Source organism: Ranitomeya imitator, chromosome 2 (assembly GCF_032444005.1).
Source record: "Ranitomeya imitator isolate aRanImi1 chromosome 2, aRanImi1.pri, whole genome shotgun sequence".
Taxonomy (NCBI): domain Eukaryota; kingdom Metazoa; phylum Chordata; class Amphibia; order Anura; family Dendrobatidae; genus Ranitomeya; species Ranitomeya imitator.
In genome coordinates, this window is record NC_091283.1 from 204,488,486 (window position 1) to 204,510,981 (window position 22,496).

At 42.7% G+C, this 22,496-nt stretch overlaps 1 protein-coding gene across 5 annotated transcripts in view; it reads left to right on the plus strand.

The window, feature by feature from the left end:
- Nucleotides 1-22,496, plus strand: part of MVB12B (multivesicular body subunit 12B) — a 149,034-nt gene that overhangs the window by 83,947 nt on the left and 42,591 nt on the right. For all 5 annotated transcript variants that reach the window (XM_069748511.1, XM_069748513.1, XM_069748515.1 and 2 more), the window contains one exon: nucleotides 2,813-2,907. In XM_069748511.1, the coding sequence (XP_069604612.1) occupies nucleotides 2,813-2,907 (95 nt within the window). The remainder of the gene's footprint in view (nucleotides 1-2,812; nucleotides 2,908-22,496) is intronic.

A 22,496-nucleotide genomic window follows, 5' to 3' on the forward strand; every position in this document is an offset into this window, starting at 1 on the left:
GGCAACATAAAGAGAATCCCATTAGTATAGGATTCTTGCCTCTGGAGCAATGCTTCTTAACAGGGCTCTCCTGTATTATTATGTTATGGTTTATCACTCGCTGTCTGAGACCCCCACCGACCTTGAAAATGAAGGGGGAAAAGTTCTGATATTTCATTGTTCACTTTTCTAAATGTTTTCTGCACAGTCGCATTGGGCACTCTCCTAATGATTCCCGCACAGTCGCATTGGGCGCTCTCCTAATGATTCCTGCAGTTGCATTGGGCGCTCTCCTAATGATTCCTGCACAGTCGCATTGGGCACTCTCCTAATGATTCCCGCACAGTCACATTGCAGGAATCATTAGGAGCGCGCCCAGAGTCACATTGGGCGCTCTCCTAATGATTCCTGCAGTTGCATTGGGTGCTCTCCTAATGATTCCTGCACAGTCACATTGGGCACTCTCCTAATGATTCCTGCACAGTCACATTGGGCACTCTCCTAATGATTCCCGCACAGTCACATTGGGCGCTCTCCTAATGATTCCCGCACAGTCGCATTGGGCGCTCTCCTAATGATTCCCGCACAGTCACATTGGGCGCTCTCCTAATGATTCCCGCACAGTCACATTGGGCACTCTCCTAATGATTCCCGCACAGTCGCATTGGGCGCTCTCCTAATGTTTACCGCACAGTTTCTCTCTTAATGATTCCTGCAGTCGCATTGGGCGCTCTCCTAATGATTCCTGCACTTCTCTTTGCCATTGTGAAAAAGGAAAGGGAAATAAAACTGGCATTTTTAGGCATGAAAATCATGAGGCTCACGTGCTTGTATTGGTCAGTTCTCACATTTCTTATCAATCATAGGTTAATCCATCTTTGTCCTTTTTGCTACAAACTAATCATTATTCATGTCTGGACATTGTTTTCATTCTTTCCCTTTTTTTTTTTTTTTTTTTTTTTTTTTTGCTGCCATGTTTTTATTTTGTTGTTTTTGTATTTTGTACCTATCTGTATCAAATGATCTTATATGCATACAAGCAGTTTTACTAAACCCTTTAATTCAGAGGATATTTGTCATGGTGTACTTTTAAAGTCCTTCTCATTCTCTAGCGCAGATTGTTTAAAAGGAAAAAAAAAAAAGAGAAAACTCACTATCCGCCGGGACAGCAACACTTCTCCAAGTCCCAGTGTCTGTTATTGCAACTCTTGCAATACATGCGCAAAACAGAGTTGACGGCACAAGACGCTCGGGGCCGTGGAGCTCCCTGATTGGCTGCCACTCTGTTCATGTGACGTGAGCACTGCAGCCAAAACAGAGACCGGTGTAGTGGTGGAGCACCAGCACTGGAGCGTATGAAGGAGAGTACCAGCTGGCTTTGTTTTTATACATGCCTGCCAGCTTTTGGGGTCCACTTTGCTGAAAGTGCAAAACCCCTTTTAATACTCAGGGATCATGTAAATGGCTTTTAAGGAGCATCGATCGCCTTTCCTGACAAGTCTGTTTTTAGTAAATACTTTGCATTCTAAGATAAAACAGTATGTCTGCTAGGTGGCCATAGTGTGAACACGTACCTACATGCTGCACTCATACCAACACATGTTCTGCCTCCTTTCTTTGGTGTTGTAAATACTTCTATTCTCATAAAATAACAATTCTAGAGCCTAATTTTTTATTTATTTTTTTTAACTCTACATTGTGCCGTTCTCCTTTTATTCCTCCTGTAACTTTATGAATAAAATAACTAGGTGTTGACAGGTGGAGGCGGATCTGTAGACAGTCTGATCAATCAGCAGTGCCGATCTGGTAACGCTCAGTTGTCTGCGTAGGATGATCGTCGGAGGAACGGCACGTGTCGGAGCTGACCGTGCGAAGACCGTATTGTCTGTTCCTTTCACGTGGACCTATCCTCTGATGTTTTAGCAATCTGTTCGGGTTAAGGTGGCACCAGCATCCCACGGTGTGAAATCCCCCGTGCACTGGAACAACTCTTCTGAATCTTCATGTTTGCATTAAGTTTCCTGTAATTGTGTCAGTCTTCACCTAATATGATGGAGTTTCTTCTAATTACAAGTATGGAGCGGTTGTTTGTGTCAGTTTCGTTCCCCCAAATGATGATTAATTGTAAAGACTGTAATGTGAATGGAGACGTGTCCCAGATTATTTCCTGAGGGGGGACCTAATCTTTATACTGGTATTTGATTTGCCATATGCTCGTTCTCCACACGCGGAAGTGCAGGATGGAGAAAACGGCTTCTCATCCGGCAAGCTTCTTCTTTGTGCACTTGTAGGAATACTTCATTCTTCTTTATTACAGACTGTGCGATGTTAGTGTTTTTAAATTTTCTGCATATAGGCAGAGTTTAATAAGCTCTCCGCCAAATATTTTATTGCCTAAACTTGTGTAAATTTGTGTGTAATTGAAGTAATAAACTCACCGGTCGCCGTCTCCTCCCGTTTACAGCTCAACTCCGATCCTCTACTCTTCTCACTCGCCTTCTTTTCTGACTCTCCAGATCTATGTGTGATCCGGGAGTCTCTTTCACAATGAGCATTGATCTAATGCTCCGTATACCTACACTGTAAGGGTGACATCCGGCTAAGGCAGTATGATCTGACGAGTCACGTGACCCAGAAGAGGACCGGAGCTGAGCTGGAAACTCAAGAAGGTGGCGATCGGTGTAAAGTTTTGTGTTTTTTATCCCCTTAAAGTTGAGATTTGTTTCCTCGTGGGTTGCACTGGTGTTTCCTATTGAATATTTATATTTCATGGACTATATTATTGTACTTTACTAGCGCTTGTATCGATCACACTATTTGCTTCTGATTTCAGACATATATCCCTGACTCTTCCGGCCACGTTCCGAGGTAGAAATAATACCCGGCCAGACTTTGAAAATCAGCAGTCTAACCTGTATGCCATATCCGGTAAGCACAATGCCTCGTTTCTGATTACGGTGAAGGTTCAGAGCCGCATTGTTACCTGCCTGCTGTGGTTTGTGAGATGTTTTTATTACTAGTTGTTGTTTTTTTAGGATTTATGTATGTTTGTTTTGTTTTTTTTCTTCCTAAGTGTGTTGCCTTCATCTAAAAGTGCATGTAAAATAGGCAGAACCCCTCCATGACATTTTGGAGGGATCAGAGGCATAGCAAAGAGTTCGGTTCAAGGGGAAGAGGGCGAAAATTCTGAGTAGGCCTGTAACCATGTAACCCTGGTTACAACTATGGTGGTGCACCCAAATATTGGCTTTAGGAGACCCTCAGCAGATGACCGCGCTGTTACTGAAAATAATCTCTATACAAAGACCGGCACTGATATTACCGACATGTTGTGACCATATAGTGGTAGATACCAGCCGTGCAGAACATACAAGATTACAGCACAGTTATATATAGTAACTTACAGCTGATGTTCTTCTTGGCGGAGTCGTTAACTTTTCCAGTCTTTTCCATTTGGCCCAGACCGACATGGCAACTTTTCCAGCCAGGATTCGACTGCAGAGATTACAACCAAGACACATCTGACTTCTCACATTTCCAGCAATGTCCTTATCCTTCTGCTACCCCAATACTGAGCCGCTGCTGTCTCGTGTGTCATTACTGCACCAACTGTGTGGTGCTATGTGGCCACTAATTGTCCTCTTACTGAAGCCCTAGATTCCCCTTTCATTGCACTCATGATGTATGATGCCAACGAATCTGTCCACAAACACTGTAAGATACCTCCACAGTGAATTCCTCCAACATAACCTCCACACAGTATGATGACCCCACTGTACTCCAACCCTTCAGCTCCCCCGGAAAAATATGGTGACCCAAACACCGAATGATCCCCCAACTGTGACCCCCACACAGCCCTCCATGCAGTATAATGGACCTAAATACAATATAATGAAAAGAAAATGTTCAGCTCACCCCTTAGTGTCCTTGGACAGCAGCATCCACACTGTCGCACGGAGCCGCCCTGGCCTGGCAGATACAAGTCCAAATGCACAGTAATCTCCAGCGATCTCAGGCAGGAAGGTAAGTATAGAAATTATATATCTTGTTAAAAGAGCATATTACAGGCAGTGGATACCCCAGGGTATGGTAAAAAAAAATCCAACGCATTTCAACTCTAGAGTCTTAATAATGATTAATGCTAATCATGATTAAGACTCTTTTGAGTTGAAACGCGTCAGATTTTTTTACCATACACTGGGGTATCCACTGCCTGTAATATGCTCTTTTAACAAAAAAAATAAAGAAATAATTTTTATACTTGCCTTCCCGCCTGAGATCGCTGGATCGCTTTATACAACATAATGGTCCGACATATCTCCACACTATATAATGAACCCCACACAAACCTTCACACTGTATAATTGCATACAGTTTAAAGGCTCCCACACAGCCCTCCAAATATTGCACCCCGTTGTCTGTGCAGTGTAATACACTCCGTTGTCTGTGCAGTGTAATGCACCCCGTTGTCTGTGCAGTGTAATGCACCCCGTTGTCTGTGCAGTGTAATGCACCCCGTTGTCTGTGCAGTGTAATGCACCCCGTTGTCTGTACAGTGTAATGCACCCCGTTGTCTGTACAGTGTAATGCACCCCGTTGTCTGTACAGTGTAATGCACCCCGTTGTCTGTACAGTGTAATGCACCCCGTTGTCCATGCAGTGTAATGCACTCCGTTGTCTGTACAGTGTAATGCACCCCGTTGTCCGTGTAGTGTAGTGCACCCCGTTGTCCGTGCAGTGTAATGCACCCCGTTGTCTGTACAGTGTAATGAACCCCATTGTCTGTGCAGTGTAATGCACCCCATTGTCCTCAATGCAGTTTTATGGCCACCACAATGTTGTAAAAAAAATAATAAAATACAATACTCACCTCTCCTCCTTGTTCCTCCAATGCTCCGGTCTCTGCAACTTGTCTTCTGAAACATCGCACATCTCAGCGTAGAGTAATGACGTTATTGCGCTAAGATGTCAGATACTGAGGAAGTATGATGGGAGAGGAAACCTCAACTGATGCTCCCTCCTCCACTATTGCCTTCAACTGTATCAGCAGGTGCAGGTGGCCTCACCCCTGACCCTCAGTTGGCTACTAGGAGGGATCCTTCTTGCTCTCCCTACCAGGCTTATAGTGGCCTAAGCTATTGGTACTCTCCTTTATTCTTTCTCACTTGCTCATCCCCCTACTACCTTCACCGCCTGCCGCATGGCCCTTCTCGCTTCTTTGGTAGGTTCTGCAGCAGAGGCTACGTTCCCTGCTTTTATACATTGGCATGTAAAAGTTTGGGCACCCCTGGTCAAAATGACTTTTATTGTGAACCGTTAAGAAACATGAAATGATCTCTAAAAGGCCTAAAGTTAAAGAGGACACATTTCCTTTGTATTTTAGGCAAAAATATTTATATTTTTTTTCATTTTTTACATTTTAAAAATTCCCAAAAGGAAAATGAGCCAATGCAAAAGTTGGGGCACCCTGCATGGTTAGTACCTAGTAGCATCCCCTTGTACAAGTATCACGGCTTGTAAACGCTTTTTGTAATCAGCCAAGAGTCTTTCAATTCTTGTTTGAGAGATTTTCATCCATTCTTCCTTGGAAAATTCTTCCAGTCCTGTGACATTCCTGGATAGTTTTGCATCCTCTGCTATTTTGAGGTCTAGCCTCAGATTTTCAATGTCGTTCAGATCAGGGGACTGTGAGGGCCATTGTATACCTTCAGCTTGCACATTATGAGGTTGTCTATGGTGGATTTTGATGTGTTTAGGATCATTATCCATTTGTAGAAGCCATCCTCTTCCTCTTTTCATCCTGAGCTTTTTTACAGATTGTATTATGTTTGCATCAAGAATTTGTTGAAATTTCATTTAACCCCTTCATGACCCAGCCTATTTTGACCTTAAAGACCTTGCCGTTTTTTGCAATTCTGACCAGTGTCCCTTTATGAGGTAATAACTCAGGAACGCTTCAATGGATCCCAGCGGTTCTGAGATTGTTTTTTCGTGACATATTGGGCTTCATGTTATTGGTAAATTTAGGTCAATAAATTCTGCGTTTATTTGTGATAAAAACGGAAATTTGGCGAAAATCTTGAAAATTTCGCAATTTTCACATTTTGAATTTTTATTCTGTTAAACCAGAGAGTTATGTGACACAAAATAGTTAAAAAATAACATTTCCCACACGTCTACTTTACATCAGCACAATTTTGGAAACAAAATTTTTTTTTTGCTAGGAAGTTATAAGGGTTAAAATTTGACCAGCGATTTCTCATTTTTCCAACGAAATTTACAAAACCATTTTTTTTAGGGACCACCTCACATTTGAAGTCAGTTTGAGGGGTCTATATGGCTGAAAATACCCAAAAGTGACACCATTCTAAAAACTGCACCCCTCAAGGTGCACAAAACCACATTCAAGAAGTTTATTAACCCTTCAGGTGCTTCACAGCAGCAGAAGCAACATGGAAGGAAAAAATGAACATTTAACTTTTTAGTCACAAAAATGATTTTTCAGCAACAATTTTTTTATTTTCCCAATGGTAAAAGGAGAAACTGAACCACGAAAGTTGTTGTCCAATTTGTCCTGAGTACGCTGATACCTCATATGTGGGGGTAAACCACTGTTTGGGCGCACGGCAGGGCTTGGAAGGGAAGGAGCGCCATTTGACTTTTTGAATCAAAAATTGGCTGCACTCTTTAGCGGACACCATGTCGCGTTTGGAGAGACCCTGTGTGCCTAAAAATTGGAGCTCCCCCACAAGTGACCCCATTTTGGAAACTGGACCCCCCAAGGAACTTATCTAGATGCCTAGTGAGCACTTTAAACCCTCAGGTGCTTCACAAATTGATCCGTAAAAATGAAAAAGTACTTTTTTTTCACAAAAAATTTCTTTTCGCCTCAATTTTTTCATTTTCACATGGGCAATAGGATAAAATGGATCCTAAAATTTGTTGAGCAATTTCTCCCGAGTACGCCGATACCTCATATGTGGGGGTAAACCACTGTTTGGGCACACAGCAGGGCTCGGAAGGGAAGGCGCGCCTTTTGACTTTTTGAATGGAAAATTAGCTCCAATTGTTAGCGGACACCATGTCGCGTTTGGAGAGCCCCTGTGTGCCTACGCATTGGAGCTCCCCCACAAGTGACCCCATTTTGGAAACTAGACCCCCCAAGGAACTTATCTAGATGCATACTGAGCACTTTAAACCCCCAGGTGCTTCACAGAAGTTTATAATGCAGAGCCATGAAAATAAAAAATAATTTTTCTTTTCTCAAAAATGATTTTTTAGCCTGGAATTTCCTATTTTGCCAATGGTAATAGGAGAAATTGGACCACAAATGTTGTTGTCCAGTTTTTCCTGAGTACGCAGATACCCCATATGTGGGGGTAAACCACTGTTTGGGCGCACGGCAGGGCTCAGAAGGGAAGGCACGCCATTTGGCTTTTTAAATGGAAAATTAGCTCCAATCATTAGCGGACACCATGTCGCGTTTGGAGAGACCCTGTGTGCCTAAACATTGGAGATCCCCCACAAATGACCCCATTTTGGAAACTAGACCCCCAAAGGAACTAATCTAGATGTGTGGTGAGCACTTTGAACCCTCAAGTGCTTCACAGAAGTTTATAACGCAGAGCCATGAAAATAAAAAAAAAAATTTATTTTCTCAAAAATGATTTTTTAGCCCGCAATTTTTTATTTTCCCAAGGGTAACAGGAGAAATTTGACCCCAAAAGTTGTTGTCCAGTTTCTTCTGAGTACGCTGATACCCCATATGTGGGGGTAAACCACTGTTTAGGCACATGCTGGGGCTCAGAAGGTAAGTAGTGACTTTTGAAATGCAGACTTTGATGGAATGGTCTGCGGACGTCACGTTGCGTTTGCAGAGCCCCTGGTATGCCTAAACAGTAGAAACCCCCCACAAGTGACCCCATTTTAGAAACTAGACCCCCCAAGGAACTTATCTAGATGTGTGGTGAGCACTTTGAACCCCCAAGTGCTTCACAGACGTTTACAACGCAGAGCTGTGAAAATAAAAAATAATTTTTCTTTCCTCAAAAATGATGTTTTAGCAAGCATTTTTTTTATTTTCACAAGGCTAACAGGAGAAATTGGACCCCAGTAATTGTTGCGCAGTTTGTCCTGAGTATGCTGGTACCCCATATGTGGGGGTAAACCACTGTTTGGGCACACGTCGGGGCTCGGAAGTGAGAGAGCACCATTTGACTTTATGAATACAAGATTGGCTGGAATCAATGGTGGCGCCATGTTGCGTCTGGAGACCCCTGATGTGCCTAAACAGTGGAAACCCCTCAATTCTAACTCCAACACTAACCCCAACACACTCCTAACCCTAATCCCAACTGTAGCCATAACCCTAATCACACCCATAATCCCAACACACCCCTAACCACAACCCTAATTCCAACCCTAACCCTAAGGCTATGTGCCCACACTGCGGATTCGTGTGAGATTTTTCAGCACCATTTTTGAAAAATCCGCAGGTAAAGGGCACTGCGTTTTACCTGCGGATTTACCGTGGATTTCCAGTGTTTTTTGTGCGGATTTCACCTGTGGATTCCTATTGAGGAACAGGTGTAAAACGCTGCGGAATCCGCTCAAAGAATTGACATGCTGCGGAAAATACAACGCAGCATTTCCGCGTGGTATTTTCCGCACCATGGGCACAGCGGATTTGGTTTTCCATGTTTACATGGAACTGTAAACCTGATGGAACACTGCTGCGAATCCGCAGCGGCCAATCCGCTGCGGATCCGCAGCCAAATCCGCACCGTGTGCGCATAGCCTAATTCTAATGGTATGTGCACATGCTGCGGAAAACGCTGCGGATCCGCAGCAGTTTCCCATGAGTTTACAGTTCAATGTAAACCTATGGGAAACAAAAATCGCTGTACACATGCTGTGGAAAAACTGCACGGAAACGCAGCGGTTTACATTCCGCAGCATGTCACTTCTTTCTGCGGATTCCGCAGCGGTTTTACAACTGCTCCAATAGAAAATTGCAGTTGTAAAACCGCAGTGAAATGCGCAGAAAAACCGCGGTAAATCCGCGATAAATCCACAGCGGTTTAGCACTGCGGATTTATCAAATCCACTGCGGAAAAATCCGCAGAGGAACAGAATACGTCTGCACATACCGAAACCCTAACCCTACCCCTAACCCTACCCCTAACCCTAACCCTAGTTCTTACCCCAACCTTAGTGGAAATTTTTATTTTTTTTTTATTTTTTTTATTGTCCCTACCTATGGGGGTGACAAAGGGGGGGCATTTACTATTTTTTTTTTTTTTATTTTGATCACTGCCATAGGTTATATCTCAGTGATCAAAACTCACTTTGGAACGAATCTGGCAGATTCGGCCGGCAGATTCGGCCATTTTGGAAGATGGCGGCGCCCAGGAAAGAAGACGGACGGATCCCGGGAGGCTAAGTAAGTATAAGGGGGGGGGGGAGATCAGGGCACGGGGGGGCGTCGGAGCACGGGGGGGTGGATCGGAGCATGGGAGGGTGGATCGGAACACGGGGGGGTGGATTGGAGCACGGGGTGGGGGATCGCTGTGCAGGGCGGTGGATCGGAGCACGGGGGGGATCGCTGTGCGGGGGGGTTTGATTGGAGCACGGGGGGTGTGATTGGAGCACGGGGGGAGCGGACAGGAGGACGGGGGAGCGGAGCACAGGACGGAGGGGAGCGGACCACAGATCGGAGGGCTGGGGGGGCGATCGGTGGGGTGGGGTGGGTGCACATAAGTGTTTCCAGCCATGGCCGATGATATTGCAGCATCGGCCATGGCTGGATTGTAATATTTCACCAGTTTTTTTAGGTGAAATATTACAAATCGCTCTGATTGGCAGTTTCACTTTCAACAGCCAATCAGAGCGATCGTAGCCACGGGGGGGTGAAGCCACCCCCCCCTGGGCTAAACTACCACTCCCTCTGTCCCTGCAGATCGGGTGAAATTGGAGTTAACCCTTTCACCCGATCTGCAGGGACGCGATCATTCTGTGACACAGCATATGCGTCACATGTCGGATTGGCACCGACTTTCATGACGCATACGCTGTGTCACAGGTCGGGAAGGGGTTAATCCACTCTTCCCTCTACCCGTGAAATTTTCCTCGTTCCATTGGCTGCAACACAACCCCATAGTATGATTGATCCACCCTCATGCTTAATGGTTGGCGAGATGTTCTTTTCCTGAAATTCTGAGCCCTTTTTTCTCCACACATACCTTTGATCACTGTGGCCAGAGTTTATTTTAACCTCATCGGTCCACAGGACTTGTTTCCAAAATGCATCAGGCTTCTTTAGATGTTCTTTTGCATACTTCTGACTCTGAATTTTATGGTTAGGGCGCAGGAGAGGTTTTCTTCTGATTACTCTTCCATGAAGGCCATATTTGCACAGTTGTCTCTGTACAGTAGAACAATGTACCACAACTCCAGAATCTGCTAAATCTTTCTGAAGATCTTTTGCAGTCAAACGGAGGTTCTGATTTGCCTCTCTAGCAATCCTACAAGCTCACTGAAATGTTGCTTTGTCTTCCAGACCTTATCTTGACCCCCACTGTTCTTGTTAACTACCATTTCCTAATTAAAATTTGAACTTTTGAAAGGGCAACTTGAAAATGCTTTGCTATCTTCTTACAGCCTTCTCCTGCTTTATGAGCCTCCACCATTTTCATTTTAAGAGTGCTAAGCAGCTGTTTATACAAACTCATGGCTGCTTGCTTTGGCACAAGACTGGAGGAGGCTGGGTGTTTATAAAAGTGGGAAATTTGAATGACCTGTCATTTCCGAACAATGATAGTGAACAAGCCATAACCCGAACAGGCTAATTAAGGTCTGAAATCTTGTTCAAAGTTATCTGTGCATACAAATCACCAAGAGTGCCAAAACTTTTGCACCTGCTTATTTTCTTTTTTTATAGCTTTGTAAATGTAAATAATGACAATATATATTTTTTGCCTGAAATACAATGTAAATGTATCATCTTTAACTTTAGGCCTGCCACTGTAGTTCCCTTTTTGTTGAGAAAACAATTGAGAAACACAAACGATCTATTTTTTTGCAATGTGCTGCAGCCTGGATAAGACTTGCAAAAAATGTTCCTCCAGCTGTAGCAGATCTCTGTGATATGCTTCTTTACTGCTGCAGAACCTCATAGCAACATACTCCCTTACTGCTGCAAACTATCATTACATGCTCTTGTATTGCTGCAGAGCTCGAAACCTGTTCCTTTCTGCTGCTGAATTTCAGCACATTCTCCCTTATTGCTGCGGACCCTCCTTTTATGCTCCTTTCCTGCTGCAGACCCTCGTTTTATGCTCCTTTCCTGCTGCGGACCCTCGTTTTATGCTCCTTTCCTGCTGCAGACCCTCGTTTTATGCTCCTTTTTTGCTGCGGACCCTCCTTTTATGCTCCTTTCCTGCTGCGGACCCTCCTTTCTGCTCCTTTTCTGCTGCGGACCCTTCTTTTCTGGTCCTTTCCTGCTGCGGACTCTCCTTTTATGCTCTCTTCCTGCTGCAGACCCACCTTTTGTGCTTTTTTTTTTTTTTTCTGCTGCGGACCCTCCTTTTATGCTCCTTTCCTGCTGTGGACCGTCGTTTTATGCTCCTTTCCTGCTGCAGACCCTTCTTTTATGCTAGTTATTTCCTGCGGCCCCTCCTTTTTCTGCTCCTTTCCTGCTGCGGCCCCTCCTTTTTCTGCTCCTTTCCTGCTGTGGCCCCTCCTTTTTCTGCTCCTTTCCTGCTGCGGCCCCTCCTTTTATGCTCCTTTCCTGCTGCGGCCCCTCCTTTTTATGCTCCTTTCCTGCTGCGGACCCTCGTTTTTATGCTCCTTTCCTGCTGCGGACCCTCGTTTTTTATGCTCCTTTCCTGCTGCTGACCCTCGTTTTTATGCTTCTTTTCTGCTGCAGACCCTGCTTACGTGCTTCTTTTTTTGCTGCAGATTCACTTTAAGAGTAAGTTCACACCAGGTGTTTTTTTTTTTTTCTGCGCCGAAACCGGCTCTCGTGGCAGGAAAAGAAGCTGCAGGATTTGCTTCTTTTTTTTTTTTTTTTTTTCTGCGTTTTTCGCATGCTAGATGTCTCTTGTCTATACTGATAAAGTTTTGTGCAAAAAAAATGTCCTATTCAATAGAATCAAGTTTTGGCCCAAAAAATGCGGCAAAACCTGATACTTGTTTTAGCTGCGGATTTTTAGCGTTTTTTTGCGACCCAATCATGTTAAGGGGTCAAAAATGCTGAAAAAAACATGAAAGAAATGACATTCTCCACTGTGCAATGAAACCATGCAAAGCAAAACATCCTGATGACAAAATACCAATGTGTGTGAATGAGATCTGAAATCCCATAGACATAGCTGGTACTATAAAATGCAGCTGAAAATGAGCATAAAAAAAAAACGCTGAATAAACGCTTAGGGCGAACCTGGCCTTGGTTTTCAATAAGTTAACGCCATGAAGCTCCCCTATCTTACAAAATAGTTTTGTTTTGGTTTTTTTTTTTAGCAAAAATTATGGCCAAAATGTAAACTACTAGAAGTCTGCAGTCACATAATTTTCCACATTGTTCTGCTAGGTTGGATGCACATCAAACATTGCTTTTTGTTGTTTTAAAGTTAATGTTATTATGTGCTGATTTATAGAGGAGTGTTCAACAACTGAGCATTTAGTTGCAGTAATGTAATAGTTTTAATTACAAATATACCCTTTAAACATTTTATTATAATAAAAAGAAGAAAAACACCAAACATTTTAAACTAATTGTGCTGAACTTAGACCATGGAGCGCCCCCTAGTGTACAGAGCCAGGCATTTTTTATTTAGTCTGTTGACAGACCAGTCATAGAAATTCTTCTTCTTTCTTCTTCAATGTAGCTGTACGTGTGAAATGGGCTTACATACATGTTACATGCATATTACAAATTAATATCAGGATAGGGTCACTTTAACTGTAATGAGGTGTTCAATTTATTTTCTAGCACGTGTACATACATACATACATACATACATACATACATACATACATACATACCAAATTTGTAGTGCTCCCATTAGATACATTTGCAAGGAGATGGAAGATAATAATATATTCCATCTCTGCAACTGTATTAAAGGTAGCACTACAAATTTGGCAAATAGAAAATCCTATTTTTTATGTATTATGAAATAAAACAAAAATTGTAAAAAAATAAAAAAAAATAAAAGATTACTTTTTAGAAAGGGGCTTTTTTTGTTTTTAGATCTGAGTTAAGAACCTCTGTCTGTGTTAGTGTGATATTTGATGGGAAAATAAGCCCAACATGTAACGATGACCTCCTTGGCCAGTTATCCCTCCCTACCTTCCCACACCGTACTCATATGTGGTCGGTCCGGTCGAGTGGACCTATAGTCTCAATGACTAGGGGAGAATAAGCAGACACCCCTTTAACCCTTTAACAAGCACCTCACCTGGGAGGTCAAAAGAATCGAGCATTAAAATTTATTTTGGCCTGTCTGTTTTTTTTCTTTCCCTTAACATGGGAGACCTCCAAAAGAAATTGAATAATTTGCCAATTATTAGACGAGCATCAGTCGAGCCCTCTGATATTTAATATCTGCTGGTCTAATGTGTATGGCGGCCCCCAACATCATCATGTTAGATTTGGGACTGCTAATCCTTTTGTCCTTTTGAAAGAGAAGTTGCTACCAAAGATGTCTGGCAGCGGCTCTCCCATGGACAACACAGGAGCGCTTGGCCGTGTTTGGGAGAGTTGGGTGAGAAGCCTGCAGGCCGAATGATCAGACGTTAACCATCACTCACCCCATCACAATCTAAAGTGTATGGGGGGCTTAAGTATGACTTGGCTATAAGTATTTATTTAGAGATATAGATGACCACCAATCATTTTCTCCTTCTTTTTGATTGAAATGCACATTTGGTTGGACTCCATACTTGGTTTTTAGGGAAATTTGTTATCTCAGATGTTAGTTTCAATTTGTTTTGTCTGGCGATTTTATATTGTCCAACTTTAGGTGATGGCCCACCATTGGAGTTATGTTGTCATATACATGTATGGTGCATCCAATTTGTCATAAACCTCTCGTAGACCAGATTTCCACCTTTGGGATTTTCCTCTCCGATCAGGAGAACAGGTCCCTGGCTCAGGTTCTGGAGTCTGAAATGAGACGCGATCATGCACGACTTTCTTCATTCCAGTCTTGGTTTTGCAATGTTTAGAAGGTAAAGAGGATTCCGACTCTTTCCGAAGATTGGTTTTGTAGGGATCTTTCTTTGTTGATCCCGGTTTGAAAATTAAGAGCGGATTTGCTGAGTGAGCAGTTGGGCAATTGAGACAGAGTCACCGGCTTCATCTGTAACTGGAGCAAAATTTTGTTAGAGATTGATTTTATCATTTCTCTGTTGAAAAGACAAATTGTCTGTCGGGAACAAGTATATATTTCATATATAGATGTGGTGTGAACGGGAAGGCAATCGGGGTGGCACACCGGCTCTATTGTGTTATTTGTAACTCTGTTTGCGAGAGTAAATTTAATCTCTTCTGCTGTGAGAAATGAATGGGGTTGACTTGCCTTGAAGGTTAGAGAAGGCAAGATGATGGACCAGACTAATTGGATAAAGGTAAGTGTGGAACTTGTCCTGCAGGGGACTGCTGAGGAAAGGTTCCCGGGTTACCATAGAGGACCATTCATTCCTTCTACAAACAGTCGTCGTATGGCGACCCTTACTCATTTACTCATTTCCATTCAGTGCGAAAAGCAACAAGCGAGTTAATGGGAGGACGACGTTACACTGAAGCGTTTTAATGGCTGAGTCTTATTGCGTCCTTAAAGCGTAGCCTGGGACGAGGTCTGCACATTAAGATATTTCTCCCAATCAGGCAATCCTACAAATATATCATTATTGGTCTTACTGGTCCAAGTTTCCCAAGAGATATTTTACTAAAATGGGAAAATAATTTCCACTGTGGCAAAGTGAGGGCTTCTCTGCTGTCCACACAATGGATTACTGTACGTGCTGATTTTTGGGATTGGATCTAAATAGTTTGGTATTCTGCCCGATCCTAGGCAAGCATAGAGTTATTGCAGCTTCAAAGCTGATTGATCCTGAACCTCGCGCTGTTATATGCATCCATTGTTTTCTGTATCCTTCTTATGTTTTTTCTTTTCTTGTATAATTCTACGGGGTAACTTCTCTCCACTCCTTGTGGAGAGTGCAAAGGCAGGGTTAGGAGACTTATAGGCCATGCAAAGCTCCTCTGGAAAACTAAATATCCAAATTACCCCTTCAGACAGGAAGAGAATAGGGACTCCAGTTCAACCTGTTAGTAGGATTGCTACATCCAATGGGTGCAGACCAAACAGGAAAAGATGGCGGTATTGACTGTTCGCTATCCATCAATTCAAGATAAGTCAGGCGTTCTTGGAAGAAGGTTTTCATGGACGATCCATCACCTTCCTCTGATGCAATCTTGTTGTGCATATCAAGATCTGCTATCCATTACAAGTTCATGCAGGGAGCGCCTTTAACCTTTTTTCTGTGTTACGTTCGATAGGTGGCACTAAAGTTCTAGTGTTCTAGTCCTCTTCGTTTCTGAAGAGGCAATTTACATTATTATTATTATAATTTATTGTTATAGCGACATTTATTCCATGGCGCTTTACGTGTAAGGAGGGGTATACATAAAAACAAGTACAATAATCTAAAACAATGCAAGTCATAACTGGTACAGGAGGAGAGAGGACCCTGCCCGCGAAGGCTCACAATCTACAAGGGATGGGTGAGGATACAGTAGGTGAGGGTAGAGCTGGTCGTGCAGCGGTTTGGTCAATCGGTGGTTACTGCAGGTTATAGGCTTGTCGGAAGAGGTAGGTCTTCAGGCTCTTTTTGAAGGTTTCGATGGTAGGTGAGAGTCTGATATGTTATGGTAGAGAGTTATTATTTAACTTTCCAAAAGTGCATTGCATAGCCTAAAAGTCTGCTTTCCCATAGTATACAGTATTTTATTTTTTAGAGCACCATTGATTCCCTGGTGCTGTACATGAGGGTTACATACAAAATAAAAATATAAATTACAGTGGACAAACTAATAATGACAGCCTGGTACAGAGGGGAAAGAGCCCTGCCTTGGTGGGATTACAGTCTACAGGATAATGGGGAAGTAGCCAGTAAGTTGGGTGGTTGCGACAGCTCTGGAGGTGGTGAGGTGTCCAGCGGGTTATTGTAGGCTTTAAGCTTTCTTGAATAGATTGGTTTTCAAATTCTGCCTGAAAGTTCCGAAACTGGCAGATAATCGAACGTGTTGAGGCACAGAATTCCAGAGTATGGGGGATGCTCGGGAGAAGTCTTGGATGTGATTTAATATGGAATGCATAAATGAGGAGAAAAGAGGTCTTGAGAGGATCAGAGATTACGTGTTGGAAGGTAACTGGAGATTAGTTCAGCGATATACGGAGGAGACAGATTATGCACGGCTTTGTAGGTCAGTGTTAATTGTTTGAACTGGATGCGTTGAGGAATTGGGAGCCAGTTAAATAATTTTCAGAAGGGAGAAACACAGGAATTAGACAGCAGAGTTAAGGCCGCACTGGAGAAGTGCGATCCTGTTAGCAGGGAGGCCACAGAGAAGGTTATTGTAGTAGTCGAGGCGGGAGATAAAACCATGCACTAACATTTTAGTAGATTCTGGGTTGAGGAAAGGATTAATTCCGGAAATATTTTTGTGTTTGAGACGGCAAGAGATGGCAATAGCTTGGATGTGTGGTTTTATGGACAAGGCAGAGTTGAGGGTTACTCCGAGGCAGTGGACTTGCGGTACAAGGTAACGCATGATATCATTTACTGTGATAGATCAGGTAGAGGAGTTGGGTGAGGTGGAGGAAAGATGATGAGTTTTATCTACATTGAGCTTTAGGAAGTGTGATGAGAAGTAGGATATGACTGATAGACATTCTGGGATTTTGGACAGCAGAGCGGTGACATCTGTGCCAGAGAGATAGATCTGAGTATCATCTGCATATAGATAGTTCAGAGGAAGCCATGGGACTTTGAGTTGTCCCAGGCCAAAGGTATAGAAGAGTAGGGGTCCCAGAACAGAGCCTTGATGCACACCAACAGAAAGAAGACTGGATGAGGAGGTAGTGTGGGAGTGGGACACCCATGAGAGGCCTCTCATCCAGCCAAGTCGACTTTTTTATTTGCACTGATGAGGGGCAAATACTCTGAAACATGTGTATGCAAATAACGTGTCTGATTTGGCTTTTATCCTAAGTCGTGTGGCAAGGCTTGTTGAAGGGATAGATATTGACTTTTAGGATTGTCAAACACCGTTTTTTTTACCCCCAGTGAGAGCCATTCCGAGACCTTAGTCCAGTGTTTCCCAAACTCCAGTCCTCACGGACCCCACAGGTCATGTTTTCAGGATTTCCATAGTGTTGCACAGGTGAGCGAATTCCTGAGGGCTTGATGAAACTTCCACCACCTGTGCAATACTAAGGAAATCCTGAGAACATGACCTGTGGGGTCCGTGAGGACTGGAGTTTGGGAAACACTGCTTTAGTCGCTACCACTGAGGTGCTGGCTCCCATTGTACCCAGCAGGGAGCAAGCTCATTGTCTCGGATTGGTCCCGAATGACCCATCGCTAGCTCCTAAAACACCCCGATACAATTTATGTATTGTTGGCCGAACAATGGTTCAACTTATTGGTCAGCAGATATCTCTCCTGCATACATAGAACTATGCTGAGATCTCCTTCTTCTCTGTGAGAAAGACGCTGCATGCTATGTCCTGGGAGACACGAAGACTTGAATATCACTCCGTTTCACTATCTGTAACAACCGGAAACTAAATATTGCTCTTCATTTGCGCAAGCGTTTTGGCATTCACTATAATCTTTAATTATGTGAAAGTATTGGTGCATGCGCATTGCGGTACTATGATGAAGACTAATGTGACTCCCAGTTTACACGCTTAGGCTGCTTTGTATTCTTTAACTTAATTACCAACACTTTGTTCGCGCATGCGCAATGTCCTGGGAGATGACAGGACCTGTACATCACTCTGCCTCACTGCCTACAACAGGCTGTAATCAATTACTTATTCGATTATTAACCACCATATATATATGTGGTCTTACAGGCCTCTTTCTTTGTACATTTGTCCCTGAGGAAGCCTCATTCTAGTAGCGATACAAGTGGGGTCTCTTCCCTACTCCAACAGATTGTGCAGGTCTTTTACCATGATTGGGTATTTATCAATGTGGCTTTAAGTCCTATATTTGGATTGTGCTGACAGTATACATTTTTTTGTTTTTGTTTACTGTTTTTTATATTAACATTAACAGGCCAGGACTTTCTTCGGTATTGTAACCCTTATCTCCATATACCATATTATGACCAGTTGCTTAACTTGAAACTCATGGGCCCCAATGCAAAAGCTTCAATGGGCCCCCAAATATTTTAAATCTTTAATAGCAATAGTCTTTTTCTATAGGCCAAAGGGACTTTTAGGGCACCCTAGGCTCCAGGGCCCGGGTGCGATTGCAACCCCTGCACCTGTTGTAGTAACACCCCTGGTTATGACCCATTTACTTTGGGAATGTTTTCATTTATCTGTATAAATTGTTATCTGCATCCTGTGTACTGCATGGTTGGATAGGGTGGGCCACAGCTTTTTGTAAGAAAACTTGGGTGAACATTCACTAAGTTTGGTGATACAATAGCTTTGCCAGTGTTTCACTGTATGGTCATCACCATTGCCTTGAAGTATTGAGTCCTGGGCTTTAATATAAGGAAGAGCAAAATCTTCATACAGTTTTTCTCCAAGTTAGATAGTTCTTTGGATTCAGTTATTGACTCTGCTGCATTCATAATGTTTCTTTCAAGTTCTCATCGGGTCTGTGACTTGCCCAGTGTGCCTGACGAAGACTTCTTAGATGAAACGTGTAGTGCAGTATAGAATGAAGGTCGTTAACTATTATTTCCACTATCACCGTTCACTATTCTGGGAAATCCTGGGCAGTCCACCCAAAGTTGTCCTTTCTCTTTCTTCTTTCTAAATCCACACATGTAGTAGAGGCAGTATTGTAAACGAAATAAGATTCCTAGTGTGTATATATATTAAAAAAAGAAGAAAAAAAAACTTTTTAAAGAGGTCGTCCACCAAGTTATCATTTATGACCTATCCTTGGATAGGTCATCAATGTCTGATCAGTCGGGCTCCGATTGGATTTGAATAGGAGGCGGATGTGCAGTACCCTGCTCGCGGCCACTATCAGAAGATGGAGCAGCTCCACATTAGAGCATTTCTGGCCGCCGATACCGAGGATAGCTGATCAGCAGGGGTTCCTGGTGTCAGACCCTGACCGATCAGACATTGATGACCTATTTTAGAGCGAGGCCATCAGTGATAAAGTAGTGGACAACCTCTTTAAGTGATGCTTCCTGAACTCTAAGGCCCCATTTTTTTTTTTTCATTTTTGTCAAAGAACCAAACTGATTTCCATCAGTATGTTGAATCAGATTTTCAGAGGTATTCCTATTTTGCTGTGAATTCTTCATCCATTTTTCGCATATGCAATAAAAGTCTTCTCCAACCCATTCAATAATAAAAAAAAGTCTAGTACTCGGATGATGTGCTGATGGCATCCTGTGTGCCACAATTTTTATTTTATTTTTTCCCATTGACCCATTAATTTGAATTGGGGCGTTACTCAGATCAAAAGACCTACCCGTCTCCTTTGTTTTGGAAAAATATTTAGAATTGAGAGTTCTCAGTGGTTGATACCTTTTTAATGGCTAACTGAAAAGATGGTACCAAGATATACATCTTTCCTGTATCCTTTTGTTTTGGCTACTTTTGCGAATACTTGTCAATGGATTCATCAAAGCTTTTACATCAGAATAACTGTCGAAAAAAAAATGTAGTCAAAATTTCATGACTTTGGCTTTTTACACTCCATTTTGAACATGCTCCCACAAAATGCTTGGAGTTGGGGAGAATCCAGGGCGGGATGTGTCTACGCCTGAACGTCAAATGCGGCAAAAGTTTCAGCGCCTTCTATGCCAGAAATGCTGCTTCTGTCCCTGACCGGATAGGCGTTTCTGGTGAGGCATATGGGGGTACACTCCATGCTCCAAATTCCGCCTCTTAATGAATTTGACGCGTCGTATTCCAGCAAGAGTGGCTTAATGAATCGGCCACTAGGTCCAAAAATAATATACGGACACTTGAGCAGTCCAAACTGTGTTGTGAAAAACACTGATGGGACACGTAAATTTAAGATGGACATGTGAATTCGGCCTTAGGGTATAAATTAAAGGTAAGAAAGCCCCTATAAGAACATGCATAATCTATAACGAGCACTTAGAGTACACGTGCTGATTTTTGGAGCTTTGTGTGCACGCACCTGTTGAATCTCCGGCTCGTACTGTCGACGTTAAACGTCTTGGAAGGGGTTAATGCGAGCATCCATGCCATTGTTAACAGAATGGCACTCGTCAGATTGCTCCAACAGATTTTGATGCCCAAAATTGTTTTGCATTTCAACATCCGCGGCAGCGGCTCGACAACAATGAATGTGCACTTCTCCCGTCCTCTCGGAAATCCTTAATACGCCGTCTGCATCTGCTTTTAATTTACTCCTAATAATTGAAAGATGCAGCAGAGTTTTCCAATTAAAGCTCCGCTCGCCGCTGTTTGTGCACGCTCCTCCATATCGCTGATTGCAAACTGACAGGTGAACCTGCTCATGAATTAAACATAAAGCCGGCGCGCGTCGTCCGCACTAAAACCTGTGCCATCATGGAGAATTTTAAATACAGGATGTCATTTGCATAATATTAATTTCTTTATCAAGTGTTCTCCTGTATTCAAAGCTTAAAATCGCTCTGACAAGCCACAGAAAATGGCTTTTCACCCCCCTTTTCGTGTTTCTCTTTTTTTAATTTTTTTTTTTGCAAAGATTTATTGCTTGTATAATTCCAGATCCTTAATAATATAATGTGAACGGCTCTCAGATTTCTATAGAAGGCTTGTTAATTGTTCCAGATGGCACTTGCTGATTATGCAAAATTATTATAATATTTTATTTTATTCCTCCGGAGATATTTTAGTGCAAATTATTTTTTTTTTTTTTTTATTAAATATTTTTTTTCTTTTCTTTCTATCTCCTCCTGTATCATCGTTGAGTTTAATCTGTTCTTACATTTGTCTGGGCTGCGTTTCCTTGTTCCATTTTCTCTCGTTGACAAAGAAGGATTGAACCCATTTTTCCCCCTTTGTGACTCAGTACAATGAGCCGCGCTATTCAACCAGCTCACATAATTTTCTTGTGTGAAAAGTCAAATTCTGTTTAATTTCCTGCAAAAGAGAATGGAAAGCCGAGCAGAGAAGGAGTCTTATTTATTCTTTAGAAGGCCAAATTCTCGGAGAGACCTTGGCCATGTCTTCGGTCAAATGAAGAAGATGAGCTAGAAAACCAGATATCTTTTTCGCCCTCTTGCCGTTTTTCGCCCTCTTCCTTTTTATCAAAAGGTATCCTGGTGGCATATGTAAGAAACCTTCTGGCGTTTTTTGGCCCCTGGGAGGTTTTGTCATCTCTTTCTGGAGTCCTGGCGATCTTTCTAGTTTCTAGGAACATTCTGGACGAGTTAGTGCCATAGACCAGTGTTCTCCAAGTTCGGTCCTCAAGAGCCACCAACAGGTCGTATTTTCAGGATTTCCTTAGTATGGCCCAGGTGATGGAACTATTGCCTGTCTAGATGATGGAATAATTCCATCACCTGGGCAATACTAAGGAAATCCTGAAAACATAACCCGTTGGTGGCTCTTGAGGACCGAACTTGGAACCCTGCCATAGACTATGGTAGTGGCATGAATGCCGTAAAAGTTTCTTTTTGGCATATCACTTGCAAGAATACCTTTGTGCATGTGCATACAGTTGAGCCCTGTGACATCAAAGACAACTGTTCCTTTCAGTATGACTTAAGATATAAAAATATAGATTATCAATATCCGGACATGGGGGTCAGACACGAGGTACCCACACTAGCCGGTTTCATCTCTGTCGTTGACCTGGCCAGATGAAGAGTTCCGAAAACCAAAGCCTTCTCTGGTTCTACAGCTCCATATCCATTCGAGTATGCGCCCCTAGCCTCATGCCGTTATGTTTGTGTGTTGTTTTTTTTTTCCCCAAAAAAAGTAGGATTTTGTGGATACATTGTCAATTGCACAAGAAAAGTTCTCATTTTAGCAAATCAGACCCATGGCTATATCTTATGTGACGAGCACCTGCTTTTTGGGTTTTACTTTCGAAGCAGACCTAGTAAACTTAGTCCTTCACCATTAAGTCAGGATATTCAGAAGTTAAGTAAAGTGTGCATTTAATTTCCATAATCTAATTAGCGTTGAAGATGTGTATGTCACACTCATAAATCTCCATAAACTCCTTTTAATGTTTTCTTAAGATTCAGTAGATACTGTAATAAGCTGGTGGTTGGTCCAATG